Source organism: Bubalus kerabau, chromosome 1 (assembly GCF_029407905.1).
Source record: "Bubalus kerabau isolate K-KA32 ecotype Philippines breed swamp buffalo chromosome 1, PCC_UOA_SB_1v2, whole genome shotgun sequence".
NCBI classification, from domain to species: domain Eukaryota; kingdom Metazoa; phylum Chordata; class Mammalia; order Artiodactyla; family Bovidae; genus Bubalus; species Bubalus kerabau.
The window spans coordinates 250,207,449-250,230,977 of NC_073624.1; the positions used below are offsets into that span (position 1 = coordinate 250,207,449).

At 37.8% G+C, this 23,529-nt stretch overlaps 1 protein-coding gene across 3 annotated transcripts in view; it reads left to right on the forward strand.

The window, feature by feature from the left end:
- The window catches only part of FAM151B (family with sequence similarity 151 member B), a 34,715-nt gene extending 12,273 nt beyond the window's left edge, over window positions 1–22,442 (forward strand). For all 3 annotated transcript variants that reach the window (XM_055562832.1, XM_055562834.1, XM_055562835.1), the window contains 4 exons: window positions 6,135–6,300; window positions 13,764–13,981; window positions 16,394–16,529; window positions 21,012–22,442. In XM_055562832.1, coding sequence (XP_055418807.1) covers window positions 6,135–6,300; window positions 13,764–13,981; window positions 16,394–16,529; window positions 21,012–21,171 — 680 coding nt within the window. In that variant the 3' untranslated portion in view covers window positions 21,172–22,442. The remainder of the gene's footprint in view (window positions 1–6,134; window positions 6,301–13,763; window positions 13,982–16,393; window positions 16,530–21,011) is intronic.
- Window positions 22,443–23,529: the final 1,087 nt, after the last annotated feature.

Sequence of the window (23,529 nt, forward strand, 5' to 3'; positions counted from 1 at the left end):
CGAAATCAGATTGATTATATTCTTTGCAGCCAAAGATGGAGAAGCTCTCTACAGTCGGCAGAAACAAGACCAGAAGCTGACTGTGGCTCAGATCATGAACTCCTTATTGCCAAATTCAGACTTAAATTGAAGAAAGTAGGGAAAGCCATTAGATCATTCAGGTATGACCTAAATCAAATCCCTTACAATTATACAGTAGAAGTGACAAATAGATTCAAGGGATTAGATCTGATAGATAGCCCGAAGAACTATGGACGGAGGTTCGTGACATCATACAGGAGGCAGGGATCAAGACCATTCCCAAGAAAAAGAAGTGCAAAAAGGCCAAATGGTTGTCTGAGGAGGCCTTATAAATACCCGAGAAAAGAAGAGAAGCAAAAGGCAAAGGAGAAAAGGAAAGATATAAGCATCTGAATGCAGAGTTCCAAAGAACAGGAATGAGATAAGAAAGCCTTCCTCAGTGATCAATGCAAAGAAATACAGGAAAACAATAGAATGGGAAAGACTAGAGATCTCTTCAAGAAAATTAGAGATACCAAGGGAACATTTCATACAAAGATGGGCTCAGTAAAGAAATGATATGGACCTAACAGAAGCAGAAGATATATAAGAAGAGGTGGCAAGAATACACAGAAGAACTATACAAAAAAGAGCTTCATGGCTTAGATAATCACGATGGTGTGATCACTGACCTAGAGCCAGACATCCTGGAATGCGAAGTCAAATGGGCCTTAGGAAGCATCACTAAGAACAAAGCTAGTGGAGGTGATGGAATTCCAGTTGAGCTATTTCAAATCCTAAAGGATGATGCTGTGAAAGTGCTATACTCAATATGCCAGCAAATTTGGAAAACTCAGCAGTGGCTACAGGACTGGAAAAGGTCAGTTTTCATTCCAATCCCAAAGAAAGACAAGCCTAAAGAATGCTCAAAGTACCGCACAATCGCACTCATCTCATATGCTAGTAAAGTAATGCTCAAAATTCTCAAAGCCAAGCTTCAACAGGATGTGAACCGTGAACTTCCAGATGTTCAAGCTGGATTTAGAGAAGGCAGAGGAACCAGAGATCAGATAGCCAACATTTGTTGGATCATCAAAAAGTCAAGAGAGTTCCAAAAAAAATCTGCTTTATTGATTATGCCAAAGCCTTTGACTGTGTGGATCACAACAAACTGTGGAAAATTCTGAAAGAGATGGGAATACCAGACCACCTGACCTGCCTCCTGAGAAATCTGTTTGCAGGTCAAGAAGCAACAGTTAGAACTGGACATGGAACAACAGACTGGTTCCAAATCAGGAAAGGAGTATGTCAAGGCTGTATGTTGTCACCCTGCTTATTTAACTTATATGCAGAGTACATCACAAGAAATGCCAGGGTGGAGGAAGCACAAAATGGAATCAAGATTGCCGGGAGAAATATCAACAACCTCAGATATACAGATGACGCCACCCTTATGACAGAAAGTGAAGAAAAACTAAAGAGCCTCTTGATGAAAGTGAAAGAGGAGGGTGAAGAAGTTGGCTTAAAACTCAACATTCAGAAAACTAAGATCATGGCATCCGGTCCAATCATTTCATGGCAAATAGATGGGGAAACAAGGGAAACAGTGAGAGACTTTATGTTTTAGGGCTCCAAAATCAGAGCAGATGGTGATTGCAGCCATGAAATTAAAAGACGGTTGCTCCTTGAAAGAAAAGTTATGACCAACCTAGACAGCGTATTAAAAAGCAGAGACATTACTTTGCCAACAAAGGTCTGTCTAGTCAAAGCTTTGGTTTTTCCAGTAGTCATGTATGGATATGAGAGTTGGACTATAAAGAGAACTGAGCACCAAAGAATTGATGCTTTGAACTGTGGTGTTGGAGAAGACTCTTGAGAGTCCCTTGGACTGCAAGGAGATCCAACCAGTCCACCCTAAAGGAAATCTGTCCTGAATATTCATTGGAAGGACTGATGCTGAAGCTGAAGCTCCAGTACTTTGGCCACCTGATGCAGATAACTCACTAGAAAAGATGCTGATACTGGGAAAGATTGAAGGCAGGAGGAGAAGGAAACGACAGAGGATCAATGGTTGGATGGTATCACTGACTCGATGAACATGAGTTTGAATAAGCTCAGGGAGTTGGTGATGGACAGGGAGACCTGGCGTGCTGCAGTCCATGGGGTTGCAAAGAGTCGGACCCAACTGAGTGACTGAACTGAACTGAATGTGCATCACCTTCTCAATTGTGTCTGCTAACCTGTATTTCCTATGATCCTTCCTCTCTCAGTAATCTCAGTAAGTGGCACCATAATCTGCATATATTCTTAAGCCAGAAATCTGGGAGTCATCTATTCTTTGTTTTTTATTGTTGTTCTTGTTGTTGTTGTGTATACTCTATTGGACATTATAATTCTATTCCAAAATACATTTTGAATTAGTCCACATCTCTCTATCTCTTTTGTCTTCACCCTAGTCCAAGCCACCATGATCTGTTGCCCTTACTACATGGCTTCCATTCTTATTCTTAAAAGAAACCATCAGGAACATAATTTACATGGAGCCTGAGACTCTAGCCACTGCCATTTAGCGATTTTTCTTTTCTACTCATGGGAAATGAATGGAGTTAATAAATGGAGAAACTGGCTATTACTTTTAAGGAATTCGAAAGCCTATGTGTTCCTTTACAACTGCTCTGATAGACAAGATGGAATGGCTACATATGTTATACTAAATACCACTTTACTGAGAAATCATGTTTGTGTGACTTATAAAATTAGACAGAAGCTTGACCTATTTCATCTTAGATATAGCCCTGTTTAACTTTTTTTGAGAAACTGCCAAGCTTTTCTGAAGCAGCTGAGTGGGTTCTTATATTCTCACCAGCAAAGGGAATGATGTTTCCAATTTCCCCATGTCCTTGTCAGCATTAGTTATTGTCTGTCTTTTTCATTATAGTCATCCTAGCATTTGTGAGTTGGTATCTCATTGTAGTTTAGATTTGCATTTCTCTGAAGATTAATGATGTTGAGCATCTGTTCATGCACTTATTGGAAAATCACCTGTATGTGCAGCTGAGTAGCTTTTTCAGCCTATTTCCTGCCTGTAGAAATTGGAGAGTTCATAGACTTCTTTTCAAAATCCTTCAAGCTGGGCTTAAGCAGTACATAAACTGAGAACTTCCAGATGTACCAGCTGGATTTAGAAAAGGCAGAGGAACCAGAGATCAAATTGCCAACATTCCTTGGATCATAGAGCAAAGGATTTCCAGAAAAAACATCTACTTCCGCTTCATTGAGTACGTTAAAGCCTTTGACGGTGTAGATCACAACAACCTGTGGAAAATTCTTAAAGAGATGGTAATACCAGACCACCTTACCTGCCTCCTGAGAAACCTGTATGCGGGTCAAGAAGCAACAGGTAGAACCTGTCATGGAACAACGGACTGGTTCCACATTGGGAAAGGAGTATGTAAAGGCTGTATATTGTCACCCTGCTTATTTAACTTCTATGCAGAGTACATCATGTGAAACGCCAGGCTGGATAAATCACAAGTTGGAATCAAGATTGCCAGAGAAATAACAACAACCTCAGATATGCAGCTCATACGACTCTAATTGCAGAAAACAAAGAGGAATGAGAAAACCTGTTGATGAGGGTAAAAGAGGAGAGTGAAAAAGCTGGTTTAAAACTCAACATTTGAAAAACTAAAATCATGGCAACCAGTCCCATCACTTCATGGTAAATAGAAGAGGAAAAAGTGGAAGCAGTGACAGATTTTATTTTCTTGGGCTCCAAAATCACTGCAGATGGTGATCGCAGTGATGAATTTAAAAGATGCTTACTTCTTGAAAGGAAAGTTGTGCCAAACCTAGACAGTGTATTAAAAAGCAGAGACATCACTTTGCTGACAAAAGTCCATCTAGTCAAAGCTGTGGTTTTTCCAGTAGTCAATGTATGGATGTGAGAGTTGCACCATAAAGAAGACTGAGTGCTAAAGAATTGATTCTTTCAAATTGTGGTGTTGGAGAAGACTCTTGAGGGTCCCTTGGACTGCAAGGAGATCAAACCAGTCAATCTTAAAGGAAATCAGTCCTGAATATTCATTGGAAGGACTGATGCTGAAGCTGAAGCTCCAATACTTTGGCCACCTAATGTGAAGAGCTGACTCATTAGAAAAGACTCTGATGCTGGGAAAGGTTGAAGGCCAAAGAAGGGAGTGGCAGAGGATGAGATGGTTAGATAGCATCACTGACTCAATGGACATGAATTTGAGCAAACTCCAGGAGATAGTGGAGGACAGAGGAGGTTGGTGTGCTGCAGTTGATAGGGTTGCAAAGAGTCGGACATGGCTTAGCAACTGAGCAACAGCAACAACAGACCTCTTTTCATTTTAACTCTCTCTCTTTTTTCAGGTCCAAGTCTATAGCAGCTCTATTAAAAATGTACTGGGATTTTTATATATCAAGTTATAAACCATCCCTTTAGTCAAAAGCCTTACTGCCAAATCTCTTTGAGGCAGATCTCTCTCTGCTTTGGTTTGCTAGTTAGGGTGCTATGGGATAAAACCCTTAAGATTCTATAAATTCTTTTATCTAGCTGTATTGGTACCCGAGGCTCCATATTTCTCAGGTCTTAATAAAGTGTCCTGTAGTTGTATCCTTGATTTGGCCTTGATCCTGAGGCTATAGTTTCCTAGCAGCATCCTGGACTTGACTTTTGGACTGAGGCTTTCTCTTCCTTTGAGAATCTTTTGCCAGATGGAGAGAGTGGTTTTATTTTCTAACTCACACGAGTTTGGATCTGGAAATATTTCCTCTTTATGCTGCTTAAAATCTAAACAGCTAATTATTTAACTCAGCTCTTTCTTCCCATCCTTTATCATAGGAACTAAAAGAAGCCAATTAACACTTTCAATATTCTGCCTGGAAACCTCCTTAGCTAAATCCACAAATTCATTAGGTATCCTATCTATCTTCCACCAGTTGCTACACATGCCAGTGTTGCCAGAAGTTTCACCATGATGTAAAAATAAGTTTCTCACTGCTCTTCCAACCTCTGTTAACAGTGCCTTTCTAGAGTCTACTGGATTCCAAAGCCCGTGTCACACATTTCAGGTTTTTCTTATGCCATTGCCCCGCTTCCAGATAACTATTTCTGCTTGTTTTCTAATACTGTGTAATAAATTACCTCCCAAACTTAGTGGCTTCAAATAACAGTGATTTATTATCTTTGCTGATTTTGTGGGTCAGATAGTGGTTCTTCTCTTCCTTGTGGAATAGGACGAGGACATGTTGCTGCACTTGGCTGGTTGCTCAGCTAGGCCTGGAAATTTTGCAGTGGCCTCACTCACGTGTCAGAGACCTAATGCTGTCTGTCAGGCATGAAGCCTTAGTTTTTTTCTATGTGACTTCTCTCTCTCTATGTGGTTTCTGAGTCTTCAGAATTCTTACCTGAACTTCTCTGTGTGGTAACTGGCTTTCCAGAGGACAGAAGCAGAAGCTGCCAGACCTTTTAAGAGCTAAGCCTAGAACTGACAGTTTTGCTTCAACTTTCTTTTGTTGGTCAAAGCAAGTCACAAAACCACCCCAGACTCAAGGGGAGGAAAAAGAGATGAGAAGATAGCAGGATTGTTGTCAGACATCTTTGAAGGTAGTCCACCAAAGCCTGCTAAGCCACACTAAGTAACTAGTGAAGCTTCTTACCCATTCCAGGGATGTGTGCTTTTACATAGTAGCTAAGCTTTGGGTCAAAGAATTGAATCTATAGCATAGAGTTTCAAACATAAACAATAAACACCTATAGTTTCTAATTTCAGGAATGAGAAGATAAAAGTACTATTTGTGTTCTCAGAAGCTTCACCAAATACTTATGAAGCTTCCTTTTGTATACTCACTTTGCTGTGTACTGGGAAGAAATTCAATATTAGGACAAGAGTTTGAGTGTGACCTAGGCAAAGATATTTAACTCCTAACCACCTGTTTGCTCATAACTAACAAGGGAACATGCAAGGCCTGACATAGTACCTGGCACTTAGTTATTTCTCAGTAAATATTATTTTCTTTCCTCCTTTTTATCTTCCTTCAAAGGATACTGGACGTGCCATCTGCTGTAGTCTCTATTAACACTGACATAGATTCTTTTATGTGGACAGGTACTGCTCATATGATAGAGGCCGATGTCATTCTTCCAAGTGATGGATCAGAACATGGCCAGCCAATCATGGCCCATCCTCCAGAAATAAACAGTGATAATACTTTACAGGAATGGCTGGCTGAAGTTATTAAAAGCAATAAAGGCATAAAGCTGGATTTTAAGAGGTATTTGTACAAACATGTTCAGTCTCCTGGTTGTTATAGAATAACAATAAGGGGAAAAAATCAGTAACTTCATATATCTGTACCTAAGTAACTTTATACTTTATCTAAACTGAAAATGGAATTGCAAATTTTATTTTTCGGGAATGGACCAAAGATCCACAGAGTTGTCTGCTAATATTGTTTCTTGGGAACGTTTTGAGGCCAAACTTAAGTTAATTTTTATAAAGGAATTTATCATAACTGACCATTGTAATAATAGAATGGTAAATTTTTTTCTATGTGAATAACTCCCAATACTTTTTAAAAATTTTATTTGGAGGATAATTCCTTTACAATGTTGCGTTAGTTTCCTCTGTACAATGAAGTGAATAAGCTGTATGTGTATATATGTGTGTGTGTGTATATATATATAAGTTCTCTTGAACTTCCCTGTCCCCCACCGTCCCACTCTTCTAGGTCATCACAGGGCACCAAGCTGAGCTCCCTGTGTTACATAGCAGCTTCCCATTAGCGCTCTGTTTTGCACATAGCAGTGTATATATTTCAGTGTTACTCTTTCAATTTGTCTCACCCTCTCCTTCCCCTACTATGTCCACAAGTCCATTTGAAAGAAAGTGAAGTCGCTCAGTTGTGTCTGATTCTTTTCGACCCCATGGACTGTAGCTCGCCAGGTTCCTCCATTCATGGGATTTTCCAGGCAAGAGTACTGAAGTGGGTTGCCATTTCCTTCTCCAGAGGATCTCCAGGAGATCCAGAGGTCTCCTGCATTATAGGCAGATGCTTTACTGTCTGAGCCACCAGGGAAGTCATAGAGCAATATAAGTTCACAAGTCCATAGAACAATACACTTAAGATGCTACTTTCATTAAGAAGTAGTCTGAGAGAGAGTTGGCAGTAGTTGGGTTAGTTAATGCATTTCCTACTTGATTTGTGTTATTATATTTGGGAAATTATTTAGAATTCTTTAATTACTGAAGAGTTTCTTAAAAATAATGTTTTAGAAACATTGATAATGAAGAGAGCAAGATTAAGTATCATTTCCTTCTCTGTGACCATCATGGAAAGTTTTTCTTCTGTGGTATTTTGGCAGTGTAAAAATTATAGGTAGAGCCAGGGATTTATTGTGACACCATAAAAGCTCTTCATGAGACCCATGAAGGCAACTGCTATGAGAATCTAGAATATGTGGTAAACTTACTTTATCTTTGAACAGTATTTTAAAATTGAACCATCTCAAGAAATGAATAAGGATTGGAAATCTTATTCATAGGGTTTAAAAAAAACTAGTAAGTATTTAATCATTAATGCTTGGCAAGCAAAACTTTAGATCTCCTTGCCTTTTCATTTGTTGTGGGGCTAAATATACTAGTAAACCTCTTTATACTGTGAATGAAAGCTACTGTAAGATCTTAAAGCTTTTAGAATGGTGAATAGTCCAACTCCATTTTATTGGCAAAGGAACTTAGTCCTAAAGAGGTTATGTGACAACAGCTAAACTTGAGAGCTGAGCTAGGACCAGATTCCAGGTTTCCTGGAGCCAGTCCAGTGTTCCCTGTGATGCAGGTTTAGTCACTCAGTTGTGTCGGACTCTTCGCAACCCCATGAACTATAGCCCACCAGGCTCCCCTGTCCATGGAATTTCCCAGGCAAGAATACTGGAGTGGGTTGTCATTTCCTTCTCTAGGGGATCTTCCCAACCCAGGGATTGAACCAGCATCTCCTGCATTGCAGGTGGTCTCCTACATTACAAGTGGATTCTTTGCCGACTGAGCCACCAGGGACCATGAAATAAAGTATTTAATCCTTAATGCTTGGCGAGCAAAACTTTAGATCTCCTTGCCTTTTCACATGCTCAGTTTTCTTTTTTTTTTAATGTTTACCATTTTCCGTAGACTTGTTCTCTGTGTAATATATACTTTGACTCCTCACCAGTCAGATCAGCTCATTCCTTCCTAAATGCTAGCTGCTGCTGCTAAGTCGCTTCAGTCATGTCTGACTCTGTGCGACCCCATAGACAGCAGCCCACCAGGCTCCCCCATCCCTGGGATTCTCCAGGCAAGAATACTGGAGTGGGTTGCCATTTCCTTCTCCAATGCATGAAAGTGAAAAGTGACAGTGAAGTCGCTCAGTCGTGTCCGACTCTTAGCAACCCCATGGACTGCAGCCTACCAGGCTCCTCCGTCCATGGGATTTTCCAGGCAAGAGTACTGGAGTGGGGTGCCATCGCCTTCTCCGTAAATGCTAGTAGTCACCAGTAAAAGGCTGTACCATTAGAAAAAGATTTTGCTTGTTTTTTGATCATACGTATTTGAAGGGGAATGAATTTACCTAACAATTATGTTAACACGTACTGTGTGTCAGACACAGTTCTAAGAGTAAGAGCGTGCTCAGTCGCTCAGTTCTGTCTGATTCATTGTGACCCTAGGGACTGTAGTCCGCCAGGCTCCTCTGTCCAAGGGACTTTTCCAGGTGAGAACACTGGAGTGGTTGCCATTTCCTCCTCCATGGTCTAAGAGCATTGAATGTTAATTCATTTAATCTTTATAACAATCCTAAGATGTAGGTTCTTCCTGTTCTCATCTTCCAGATAAAAGAACAAAGGAATTTATAGATTAATTGGGAAAGAATTGTTATTTTAAAATATTCACACATTGAGTTTTCCAGGCTAGGAATATAGTATATTATTCTTTGTAGTAAACATTGTATTTTGCTGTTGGGCAAAAGTTTATCCTCAGTCTTTTTTTTTTCCCTTCCTAAATATGGTGTTTCCTCCACATTTACTCTTCCAGAAGAATTTTGTAATTATTTTTAAAGTTCCAAAAATTAAAACTAAATTTTTTCCTAAGTAAGATTTTATGTTTTTCTTAATATAGGTTTTGTTTTTCTTATCGGAAAGGGAAAGTGGCGGTACTATAGTCTTTTGCATTAGTGATAATTAAAACATTTACATGTAAAAGAATATTAAAATATTAAATAGTTAAATATTAAAATAAAAATATTTAAAAGTATATTAAAATCTTACTTCATGATGTTCTGTGTCGTAGCTCTTTATGTCTAACTGTGCAGTGCTTTGCACGTGGTAGACACCTAATATATGCTGTTGCAATGTCAGTTTGGGGGAGAATGTGCTGAGACTAGATATTATCAGATGGCGAGCCATCGTTAAACAGCCTAATGTCAGTTTACTAAATTGAGAAAGGCTAAGAAGCTTCCTGTTGAATATAAACGGGAAGTTAGTGATTAACCCAACTGCACAGACACCAGATTTCTTAAGAAAGCAGATCGTTTCTAGAAAAGGAGAGGAGGTCAGCTGTAAGACATGTGTGGATTCGTTTAAGGTTTCCTTCTACTCCACTTCTGAAGAGCAGAACCCCACCAGCACTTAGCTTCTGCTGTGGGACTTGCAGACAAGCAAGCTTTGGAGTAATAGGTATAAGTTGCTTAAGTACCTTGTAATAGGTACAGGTGATAGGTAAGCAAGCTTTGGAGTAATAGTACAAGTTGCTTAAGTACCTTGTAATAGGTACAAGGTACTAAAAATGAGGGAATTTTGTAGGAAGTACAGTTGGCCAGATCTAAGAATTGTGGTTTTTAACACAGCGTTGATACCATTCAAGGCAGAAAGCATTTGAGACAGAGAAATGACAACATCTGTATTAGAATCTGTTAGGTCCTGCATTAGAGTTTATTAACCCACTATAATCTAGGGCCTGCATTTCAGGGGTATAACAATGAGAAAAAAAGCAGCTTATTACATGGGAGCAGCGTTAAAGAGAGGCTGATTTCCTCTGGTTTTAGTGAACAGTATCCTTGCTCACTAATAAATATGACCCTATAGAAGCAGAAAAGATCAAGAAGAGATGGAAAGAATACACAGAACTGTACCAAAAAAGAGTTTAATGACCCAGCTAATGACGATGGTGTAATCTCTCACTCAGAGCCGAACACTGTGGAGTATAAAATCAAGTGGGCCTTAGGAAGTGCTGCTACCAGTCAAGTCAGTGGAGATGATGGAATCCTTGCAGAGCTATTTAAAATCCTAAAAGATGATGCTGTGAATAAGTGCTGCACTCAGTATGTCAGCAAATTTGGAAAACCCAGCAGTGGCTGGAAAAGGTCAGTCCTCATCCCAATTCCAAAGAAGGGTAGTACTAAGAATGTTCAAACCACCAGACAGTTGCACTCATCTCCCATGCTAGTAAGGTAATGCTCAAAGTCCTCCAAGCTAGGCTTCAGCATTACGTGAACTGAGAGCTTCCGATATCCAAACCGGGTTTAGAAAAGACAGAAGAACCAGAGATCAAATTGCAAACATTCGCTGGATCACAGAGAAAGCAAGGGAATTCCAGAAAAATATCTATCTCTGTTTCATTGACTATGCTAAAGTCTTTGACTGTGTGTATCATAACAAACTGTGAAAAACTCTTAGAGAGATGGGAATATCAGACCATCTGACTTGTCTCCTGGGAAACCTGTATGTGGGTCAAGAAGCAAAAGTTAGAACCCTGTATGGAACAACTGAGTGGTTCGGGATTGAGAAAAGAGTACGAAAAGGCTGTTTATTGTCTCCCTGTTTGTTTTACTTATACACAGAGCACATCATGCAAAATGCCAGGCTGGATGAGTTACAAGCTGGAATCAAGATAGCTGGGAGAAATATCAACAACCTCAGATATGCTGATCAGATCAGATCAGATCAGTTGCTCAGTTGTGTCCGACTCTGCGACCTCATGATCGCAGCACGCCAGGCCTCCCTGTCCATCACCAACTCCCGGAGTTCACCCAGACTCAGGTCCATCGAGTCAGTGATGCCATCCAGCCATCTCATCCTCTGTCGTCCCCTTCTCCTCCTGCCCCCAATCCCTCCCAGCATCAGAGTCTTTTCCAATGAGTCAACTCTTCGCATGAGGTGGCCAAAGTACTGGAGTTTCAGCTTTAGCATCATTCTTCCAAAGAAATCCCAGGGCTGATCTCCTTCAGAATGGACTGGTTGGATCTCCTTGCAGTCCAAGGGACTCTCGAGAGTCTTCTCCAACACCACAGTTCAAAAGCATCAACTCTTCGGCGCTCAGCCTTCTTCACAGTCCAACTCTCACATCCATACATGACCACAGGAAAAACCTGTTGATACCACTCTAATGGCAGAGAGTGAAGAGGAATTCTTAAAAGAGTCTCCTGATGAGGGTAAAGGAGGACAGTGAAAAAGCCAACTTGAAACTAAATATTAAAAAAACAAAGATCCTGGCATCCGGTCCTTTCACTTCATGGCAAATGGAAGGGAAAAGGTGGAAGCAGTGACAGATTTTTTCTTCCTGGGCTCTAAATCACTGCAGATGATAACTACAGCCATGAAATTAGAAGATGATTGCTTCTTGGCAGGAAAGCTATGACAAACCTAAACAGTGTGTTAAAAAGCAAAGACAAAAGAAAAAAAAAGCAAAGACATCACTTTGCTGACAAAGGTCCATATAGTCAAGGCTATGATCTTTCTAGTAGTCATGTACAGATTTGAGAGCTGAACTATAAAGAAGGCAGAGCGCCGAAGAATTGATGCTTTCCAACTGTGGTGCTGGAGAAGACTTTTAAGAATCCCTTGGAAAGCAAGGAGATCAAGCCAGTCAATTTTAAAGGAAATCAACCCTGAATACTCTTTGGAAGAACTGATGCTGAACCTGAAGCTCCAAGACTCTGGTCATCTGATGTGAACAGCTGGCTCATTGGAAAAGACCCTGACGCTGGGAAAGACTGAAAAGGCAGGAAAAGAGGGCAACAGAGGATGAGATGGTTGGATGGCATCACTGATGCAATCGACATGAACTTGGGCAAACTCTGGGAGATGGTGAGGGATAGGGAAGCCTGCTGTGCTGTAGTCCATGGGGTTTCAAAGAGTCGGACATGACTGGCGACTGAACACAACAGACAACAATGATGACATTATCAGTTTCTGCTCATAAAGTAGGAAGCCCAAAAGGAGTAAGGGAAGAGAGGTGGAAGCACAGGCAGAAGGACTTCAGTCCATTAAGAGGAAAAGTTGAAGACTGATAAGGGGTGCTGCATGTTCTCCCTCCCAATATCCACCTCCCAGATTCTTAGTCCCCCCAATCATTGTGTTAGGTAGGTAGAATAGGGAAAAGGAGTCCAAAATGGCGGCGGCTACAAGACAAGGAAGGGAAAAGCCCGTGAAAATAGAACAAAGGAAGGTCAAAGGAAGGTCCGAGGACTACAGTGAAGACCTCAGGTAGAACAAACAGCACTCCTGGCTAAGCCCAATTTGCATAGGGCAGGCCCAGGTGGAGGAAAAAAACATATAAAAGGAGGAGCCAAAGCACTTTCTCTCTTTCTCTCTCTCCCTCTCTCACTCTCTCTCCCCTGCGCGCTCCTCCAGTCTCTGCTCTTCAAGTCTTTGGGTTGGCATGCCCTCACTCTTCGAGGATGGGTTCTCCTGCTATCTTCTAAATAAAATAGAGCTGTAACACTGATTTGCCTAAGAGCTATAACATGATTTGTCCAAGACCCGAGAGCTGTGACGCACCGAGGGCTTTAATGTCCATCGCTCCAAACCTTGGTTGTGACAAGACAAAGAACCGAGGAACATACACTCGCGTGACAATTGTGTTCCTTAAAAGCTAATTTTCTGAGAAATATGCATAGGCCTCAAAGATTCAGAAGGGATTCAAGATTGCAGGTAGTGTAGTTTTCCAATAAAGTTTGTGTTTGTATTTTTTAAAAGTAAAAATTATATTGGCTGCTCAAAGCCTTATTATTTCAAAAGGTATTCGTCCAAGAAGACATCAGGAAGTAAAAGGAGTGAAGTTGCTTTTTAGTTTAAAAGTAACTAAAATATAGTTGTCTCGAGTTTTCAGAAAAGATGTTTACAGTAGAGGAGAAAAATGAAGTTTATAAAAGCTTTAAGGAAATGTTTTAATTTTACATTTTGCAGTCATTTTTAGAAATGTGTTTGTGCATCCAGACTCTCACAAGAATACATAAGGGGAAAGAGGCTCTTTTTCCCAAGGTCATTAGCCAGTGTTAGAGACATGGTGTCTGAGTGCACTTTGTGTATTTTCATAAACTGGAATTTGCAGGTTGTGAATATGTTTAATTTTAAATCCTATTTATACATTCTTTGATGAGTGAATGTTTGTGTCTTTTCTTAAACTGTTTTTATACGGAGTGATCATAATACAGGGTTTTGAAACCTCTATCTACAGGTAATGGCATTATTCATACATTTATAGAACCTTTTAAATACCTTCTTGAATAATAAGTATAAATCAGTATTTTAAGATATGACACATGTTAACTTTCCCCTCTGGTGATATCTAAATCTTTGATTTTATTTAATTCAAGCATTATGATATTATACTCTTATTATGAATTTGAGAATGTTAAAGCCACTAGTCTAAAAGAACTTTTTACTTTTACTTTAGGAATGTATCTCATTGACAACAAATTGTTTTTAGTTTGGCAGCTGTAGAACCATCCATGATGCTCTTGGAAAATGTCAAGAGGCATCTGAAGCGTCCAGTGTGGATTAATGCTGATGTTCTTCCTGGTCCAAATGGAAACAGCAGAGTAGTGGATGCAAAACCTTTTATAGACACTGTGACATCCTTCTCTCCAGATGTGACGTTTTCCTTGGGTTGGACAACAGGATGGCATCCTGAGAAAGTCAATGAAGGTGATAATTTAAAATATGTGTTCCTTTTATACATTCAGATATAAAAATAATACCTTTAATACAAAACCAAAACCATGTTCTATAAACCCAAGAGCCTAATGGAGAGAAAGATCTGGCCCTAAAGATGTGTGTATGACTCTTCCTTCTGTTATTTCAGATAGATCTCGTTCACTGGCGACATTTTGGTCACCAGGCTCCCACAGAAAATATTTATTTGCAAGGTCTAGAATAACCAAAGCTGCCTCTTTACATTCTGCAAATTCTGAGTTGGTCTCTTTGTACTTGTAGAGCATTCTATACTCTTTTTTTCCTTTTACTTTGAAGCAAATTCTCTCTGTTGGATGAAAGATAAAGAAGTGGTAATAAAATCTTTTTAAGTGATGTGGGCTGCCGTCTGTGGGGTCGCACAGAGTCGAACACAACTGAAGTGACTTAGCAGCAGTAGCAACAGCAAGGCCAGAAGTAGGGGGTGTGTGGCTGAAGAGCACGGATTCTGTTCCCTTGATATTAGAAGGTCCTCGAAATGTAGACTGCTAGGAAAGAAGCCTGGTGCCCTCATGCCCTCAGGCTAGACAGAGCGTGTGGGAGGCCACGAGACTTTCCTCTCTGGGAAATTTCTTCTTTCTCTTCATGTACTCTTTTCGATGGACCTGATATTCAGCTTATTTTTCCTGGATGAAATTTATTACCCTATTTGGATTCATCTTTTTCTTCATACATCCCTATTTAGTGATTGTCCAGTAAAATCACTAATTAGGGATCCTAAGTCAGGGATCCAGTAAGATCAGATGCTCTGGGACACCTGAACACATGGTAAAAATAATTAACCAAGAAGATATTTAGAGTTTATGGAAATGTTAGCCTTTATTTTATGTTTATAGCATTTTAAAATTTACTTATTTGCTATTACTGTCTTTAGATGTAAAGTTTTAAAATCTAACATGAAATTAGAGTAACTGCTATCTGGTTGCGTAGTGACATTTAGGTTATAACCCCTGGACCAGCAATTGATATAATCAAGAGAAAAACGGTATACTTTCAATTTGTTCTATTTTAATTTTCTAATCATTGTATTAGTGTCAGTAAAGGATATAGCCTATAATTCAAAGTGTTTGAAGAAGGTAAACTAGAAACGATTTAATAGCTTCCATCCTGCTTCTGATCTCTTTTTAGTCACAGTTTAGTCTAACTCTGACTTTAATCTCAGGCTTGAACTGAATTAAACCATGTCTGGGTCTTTAAGTCATGTTGGTGTTGAATGTTTCCAGGCTACTTTTCCCCTGCTGGCAGATGGTCATTACCACCGTGTGCTTTATCTTCCCTTACTTCTTATGCTACAAATTTTAGGAAAGAGAGTTTATGTTTGTAGTAATGTAAGTAATAGCGTATGTTAGCAGCCCCTTTTTCTAATTAAAAAGGTACAATTTTCCAGATTTTAAAGGAAAGTAGACCTTTCCCTTCTTTCATGAGGAATTTAGCTGCTATAGGCTTTTAGTAAATTGTTCCTTTATAGACCAAAATACTTTTGATGGAGTTTAGGGGTTATTTTTAAAATATACATTTTTTTTTCTGAAGCTGTTTATAAATAGGCAGATATATTTTCCACAATGTCTAAACTTGATTTAAAACATAAAACACACATATAAAAGCCAATTCAAATACTATTTCTATTTTAGAAAAAAATGTGTAAGTAATTTGGACTAGTCCCCACATTTAAAAAAAAATTGAAGTTAATTATTACTTAAATAGCTCTTAAGTACCTAGCAACCATCTTTTTCCTGGAAAAGAAAGCTTAACACAAGTGGAAAATCTAAGTTTATAGAGTATGTTAATGATGCAGAGCCTTAGATTTTTAAATTTTATATATATATATAGTGCCAACATTTCCTTTTTTGTACTTGATAGATTAATCAATTCTTTTCTAAGGTTTCAGTTTTTTTGCTTGATTTGCTCTCGTTCACTTGTGACATGACTTTAGATGTAATTTTTTTATCTGCATCCCACTCAAAATATTTTCCTGCATTAAGTGGTATACTACTTTCTCTGAATCCAAATGGAAATTTTAGTGAATTACCTATGAATTTACATATTCATATATAATTTAACTTTTATCCTTCCCTGGTGGCTCAGATGGTAAAGTGTCTGCCTGCAATGCTGGAGACCTGGGTTTGATCCCTGGGTCGGGAAGATCCCCTGGAGAAGGAAATGGCAACCCACTCCAGTATTCTTGCCTGGAAAATCCCATGGTCGGAGGAGCCTTATAGGTTACAGTCCATGGACTTTCTCTGAATCCAAATGGAAATTTTAGTGAATTACCTATGAAGTTACATATTCATATATAATTTAATTTTTACTTAATTGACTTTTTAGGATTCTGGTGAGAAAAGTTAAATTTCTTTCTTTTCACTTCAGGTTACAGTTGGACAATGGTGAAAGAGATGGAATATATATGTAATGAACTAAATCAGCCTGTAACATTTCCTGTCAGAGCAGCATTAGTCAGGCAGTCTTGTTCTCAGTTACTCTGGCTGTTGAAGCAATCAAACAGGTATGTGTAAATTTGACAGTGTAGTGTGTACATGTGAGTGTGTGTGAAAGATGAGAGTGTGTGTGAAAGATGAAAACTGGTCATACAGACAGTGTGTGAGAGAAAGAGACAGAAGGTGGACGCTGATCTGGCAGTGCTCCGACTTCCTCACTGGAATGAAGCTCCTTGATGAATCTTAATATCAGGTCTTTCACCTCTGTTCCGCACGAAACCTTTTGCATGTAATAGGTACCCAGTAAATGTTTGTCATTTTTTTCAATATGCTATACATTCACAAAAAGTTATAAGTGGATACAATAATTTCCCTTTGAATTCTGTCATAATTCTAAGTCTTTTCCATATAAAAATTTTGTTATTTTAAAAATTAATTTTTTTTTGGCTGTGCAGCTTGTGAGATCTTAGTTCCCTAACCAGAGATTGAATCTGTACCCTTGGCAATGAAAGTACCAAGTCCTAACCACTGGACTGCCAAGGAATTGCCCAAATTTTGTTTTTTTATCATGTCAAAAAAATATGTTGGACCATGTATTAAATATTATAAAGCTACAGATAGTAAAACAGTTTTGATACTATATTTTTTAATAGGCTAGTCAATAGGACAGCAGGGAAAGCCCAGAAATAAACTCAGCTCTCTCATGGAACTTAGGATAGGAAAAGGCTGGTATTTCAGATCACTGGTGTAAAAGTTCAATAACTTGTATTGGGACAGGCAACATTGTAGGAAAAACAAAGTAAATGAACTTCCTTAATCTTCCTCCAAAATAAATTCCAGATGAATTAAAGATTTGAACACCAAACAATAAATGCATAAAGAAAACACGATTGATGATTTTTTTTTTGTATATATAGTTTCAGGATGGAGAAGACCCTTCTTGGTAAGGCACAAAACCCAGAAGCAATAAAAGAAAAGTTTGATACATTTGAATACATAGAAATGAAAAGATTCTGGTAAAACTGTCTTCAACACATATGTTACATCATTGTAAACAATTCTAACAAACAAGTAATTATCACAAATCATCCAGAAAAAGACCCAGTTTGATAATTCACTATATTTTAGAGAATAAGGGAAGCATATACCCAAATATTAGAGAAATATCCATATTCCTGTGGGTAGAGTTTTTACTAAATGCTTTTTTCAGTTTTTATGAAAATAACCCTATTTTCTTACATTATATATTAATAAAATAAATTATATTAGCATTTTATATATTGAATCATCCACACATTTACAGAATAAACTCTCTTGATTGAGATTTATCATTCTTTTAAAGTCTGCTGAATTTTATTGCTAATATTTTAGTTAGAATTTCAGCATTTTAAAGTGAGATTGGTCTGTAGTTTTTTTTTTTTTGTCAGTTTTGGGTATCAATATCATGGATATTTCATTAGAAAAAAACTAAGGACCTTTCTTTTTACATTTCCTAGGATGTTAAAAATAACATTCAAATAGCCTGTACATGAGTTTGAATAAACTCAACATTGAAACCAACCTGATGCTTAGTGTTAGAGGCTCAGTCGTGTCCGACTCTTTGTGACCCCATGGATAGTAGCCCACCCGGCTCCTCTGTCCGTGAAATTCTCCAGGCAAGAATACTGGAGAGGGTTGCCATTCCCTTCTCCAGGGGATCTTCCCAACCCAGGGATCGAACCTGGGTTTCCGGCATTGCAGGCGGATTCTTCACCGTCTGAGCCACCAAGGAATATAAATATAATTTTTATTTTATTTTTCATTGACTGTTTTAAGGGTGACTTACTGTCATAAAAATAATTTTAAACCTGCAGAAAAGTTGCAACATCTCTTTTACCCATGTTCCCAAATTGTTTATCCATTCTTTCTTCCTCTAGCCTTCTTTCTCCCCCATCTCCTTTTCTTTTTTTCTGTTTCTTTTTTCTGTTATGATGTCTCATATCCTGAAGTCCTCCAGTGTAGACTTACCCACACAAGAATGCCCTTCTGTATTTCTACTATGTAGCCTCCCAACCAGGAAATCAGCATTAAGGCAAAACTGCCCCTATAGTCTCCAGATCCCATTCAAATTTATCAGTCATTCCAACAATCCTTATTTCCTTGTGGTCTATGAAACTCTCTAAGAACATGCATTGCATTTAGTTTACATCAATCTCTTTCAAAATTCTTCCTCAATTTTTCCTTTCCTCTCATACACATAACAGTCTTAAAGACTATAGGCCCTTTATTATGAAAAATATCCTCAGTCTCAATCAGTTCAATATTTCCTCATGCTAGATCTCAGGTCTTGCATTCTTGGCAAGCTAATCATGTACTTGTCCCAATTCCCAAATCAGTCACTTCTTCAAGGATCCCTTCTTGATTATAGCAGCAGGTGGTATTTAGAAAGCAAAATCTGGGATTTTAGTATAATCATTGCTCCTAGAGTGTCAATGCTTCCAGAACTGTTAAGGATAGGAAAGAATTCTTAAGCAAGACACAAAAATCATTAGCCATAAAGGATATGTTTAAGTAATTTGAACACATTAAAATTTGGAAATTCTTTCCATCAAAAAACACCATGAAGAATATGAACAGGTTAGGCAGAGTTGGGGAATATTTTTGTATATCAAAAGGGCTCTAATCAATTTATAATGAATTCTGTATTCTATTGTGTGCACATCAGAGTTCATCTATTATTGAATATTTGGATTATTTCATGGTTTTGTCTATTGCAAAAATTGGTGTTGTGAACATTGATATATATATATATATATATATATATATATGTACATATATATAAATGTGAGCACACACATACATCCTGGTGCAAATGTGCCTAAAGACTATATCAGGAAGGAACTTCTAGAAATAGAATTTATAGGTCATAGGGTGTTCATATTTTCAATTCTAGTGGATACTGCTAAACTATTTTCCAAAGAAAATGAATAAATTGTGGCTACATGTTTCAACTTGAATACATTTCACAAAAAATATTCAGCAAAAGAAGCAATACCAAAAATATTACATCCCATATGATTCCACTTATATAAAATTTATTAACAGGCAAAAATTAAGCTGTATTATTTAGGATGGATATACAGGTGGTAAATAAAGCATGCAGATGGCAACTGAAAAGTCTAGGCTGTGAGAACTCCGGGGGAGAGGTGAAGCTGTGATGGGGCTCTGATATACAGGTGTCTCCTAAGGTGCTGGCAAGGTTCTTTTTTTGGTTTGTGTTGTGTTACACTGGAGTTCATTTTATAATAATTTGTCAAAATTTACATTTATGTTTTATGCATCTTTTCCTATATGTGTTATTTCACAGTGGAAAGAGCTTTAAAAATGAAACCTGAGAGGTGATTTGAATGAATGCAATTTAAAATACCCTTAGGCAATTTTATTTTTCCTGTTTTAGTTTGTATACCATAGTGGGAGGTTTAAAAGAGGCAAAACAACACTGGAAAGCTCTTCTTTTAACCTAAATTCATATCTGTCTTTTTATAAGGTTTGTCTCCATGGTGCTTGAATAAAGTAATAAAAATGCCATTTTAGCAAAAATATGTTTTTAGAGTAATTCTTATTTTTTTCCTGTGTTCCCCACTGTAGTTTAAAATTCTTCTGGGTTTGTCACATAATACTCTTATGCAAAGTCGGAAGTACTTCCCTTTGTTGCATTTCCAGAATGGTGTTACCATCCGTAAGGAGAGAATGTGTCAGTATAATAGCAGGAATATATGTATTGGTTAGACAGTTTTCCCATCTTTACTAGAACAACTGCTTTGGAGATTTTCTCCTGGATTCTGACGTGCTTATGAGGAAAATAAATATGAAAATACTTAAGAGATTTGCATTTCTCTGAATTCTAATAAGAACAGTGTAATAGTAATGTCACCGGAAGAAATGAAAAGATGTGATTTAAGTAGCGTTTGAATTTCTGAGCATATTCTTACATCCATAATCAATCTGCATATATTATTATTGTTTTTTGACTCCAGAAATAGATCTAGGTTTATTCTCTTTGGCATTCTTATATCTCTTACAGAAACCCCCCGAAGGGGTATCAGGGCCTTAGAAGTGGACATGAATGTTGGGAATGTTAGTAACAATTGTATCTCTTCACTGTCCCTTCCTGTCATGCTCTTGACTCTGGCCTGGCTACTGAAGAAACCAGGTTAGAGCTGCGGTTTTGTGTAGGGAACGGATTCCTTGATCAACAACACAGTCTCCTCTGTTCTTTTGTCCAAAATTGGGCCTATTTACAGTGCTAACCATTCTGGGTTTCTAAAGTCATATGAGGGTTACCTAATTTAGGCAATAGTGATGTGAATTTTATTCTGTCTAGTCCCTTTGATGTTGATGAAGGAATGAAACAGGAAAATACAGTTCCACCAGTGCTAATTAATTTTTCTTCTATGTGAATTTGGGTTAGAGACAAGTGAGGGTGACTGTGTTTAGGCTTGTTGGAATTCTTCATCACTGTTTCTTATCTTTCTCTATTAACTCTATGATTCTGTTTTGTTTTGATGCAGGTATAGCCTGACCATTTGGACTGGGAAAAATGATAGCTATTCCACTGAAGATTTACTTTTTATTAGAGATCATTTTGACAAAAAACGAGTTTTCTATGACATCTTGGAACCACAAAACCATGAATTTAAACAAGCCATTGGAATCAAAATTAATCTCTAAGATGAAAATTCTGCTAAATTATTTCATGTTTTGCTTTTTCAATCCTTCTTTGTCTGATCTGAATTAATTACCATATAAATTATGATGATTGATTGATGTTCCAGTTCATCCAATCAAAAAATACTTATTGAGGCTTACTCTGTTAGGCTTCTGTCCTTATAATACTGTACCTACCTACAAGATTTGGAAAGAAGAGATTTCACTGGGCCTCATATAATAATGATTTAGGAAAATGAATCTTTAAAACCGTTAATAAAAATATTTTGGTATATTGAAAATAATTGAAAAAATCCACGTGTCATTCCGATACTAAATTACATGTTGGTGCTAGCATAACAGAGATTCCATAAAAATATGCCATTCTCTTTTCTTTTCCCTGGAGAACTAATTATTTCAGAGACTACAAAAGAGAAAGAGGGCTTTAAAAACGTTTTTAACTTTCACAGGGTTGAGCAGTTTTCTTATAACAAGATCAAGTCTATTTACTGAAAGCAATGAGGATTAAATTAGGATGTATCTAAAATTTCCTTATTGCTCAGAGCATCCTGACAGCCATATATTAATGTGTTGTTTTGTATTCTTTGTTTTGATCATAGTATCTTATCTAGAGTGAGCAAAATACTATTGGGGAGCAGAATTTTAATCCTGGTAATCTATTATTTGTTTTTCAAGATTTTCACCCACACCACCTTGTTCCCAGGCCTTTGTTCTACTACTAGAATTTTAAAAATTATTTCCTCATGACTTCATTCCTCACATGACTCAAAGAAACGCTGGATAATTCTGCTGAAAAAAAACAAAAACAAAACACCAACTTTAAAAACACCTCTTTCTTTATGCCAAATCAAAAGTCTCTAGGGGCTTCTTAAATTCAACTTCATTGAATTTTACTCTTTCAATACCCTTCCTAATATAGTCCCACTCTACAAGTTAATTCAGTGTCCTCAGCACAGTGCTTTGTTTCAAAAACGCTTACATCATCAGTAATCTCCAGATTTTTTTAACGATTACTTTTAACTGATAGTGTTCACTGATTGTGTCATACATTGTAGTTGTGTCTCCTTAGCTAGACTGTGGAGTCCTTCATGGTGAGAGAACATTCTTAATTGTCTTTACAGTATCTGGCATAGTCCTGAGCAAGGAATTCAGAAAAATGTGTTGCTTCTTTGATTTATTAAAAAGTACTTTACCAGTGAATGTCCTAAGATATGTAATTTGTCTTTTATCAACCATTTCCCCCCAGAGAATAAAATAGTGCTGTGCAGAGAAAAGAGCTTGGGTTTTGAATTCAGATAGACTTCCCTTACAGCCCCACCTCACAGCCCCACCTCTGTCCCTTACTAGCCATGGGTTTGAGGAAATATTTAACCTCATTGAGTCTTGACTCCTTCCTGTATAAAATGGGGGCGGGGGCCAGGGTGGAGGATGAGGATTCTCTTGTAAGGTTGTTGTGGAGATTAAGGGAGATTCTTGAAATGGAAGCATGTAGCTCAGTGCTCGTCTCATAGCAAGCGCTCAACAGATCATCCCTGTTTATTAGACTTACCATGTGATTATACCCATTGTAGACAGACAAAAGTAAGAGATATGACGTGAAACACTGTACACATGCAATACTTAAAGAAAATGATCGTATTCTACTTTAAATTTTAGTACAACTGAATATGGTGCTATTGGTCAAATAACACCTAAAACTTCACTTTCTATGGTTGTTTGCCAAAAGCAAAGGGTGCAATTTCATAATTATAAAATTATAACAATTGTAGCAAAGAATAACTCTTAAAAACTATGGTAAAAAGTATTGTTTACATTATAAATGTTCTAAAATGACCATGCTTAGCTTTCACAAAAAGAGTTGAATTTATAAATGAACTACATTTAAGTTTAAAATAAAATTTCATTTGCCCAGATTAACTGTTTATCTGGTCCTCAATAATATTTTTTAAAGTATTAATCTTAAATCCAAATACCTTTATATTGCAAAATTTATCAACTGAGTGTTATTTAGATTAAGATTTAAAACTGTATTTTAAAGTGTTCTTGGGAATAAAAGGGCTTCCCAGGTGACTCAATGGTAAAGAATCCACCTGCCAATTCAGAAGATGCCAGAAATGCTGGTTTGGTCCTTGGGTGGGAAAGATAACCTGGAGGAGAAAATAGCAACCTGCTTCAGCATTCTTGCCAAGAAAATCCCATGGACAGAGAAGCCTGGCGGGCTACACTCCATGGGGCCCCAAAGAGTCGGACGCAAGAGCACACACAGCAGCAGGAATAAAAATTATATAAGAGAATTATGAAATTTACTCTGTTGAAAGTAAAATTTAAATGGATTATGGTCCATATGGAAAAAAGGATAAC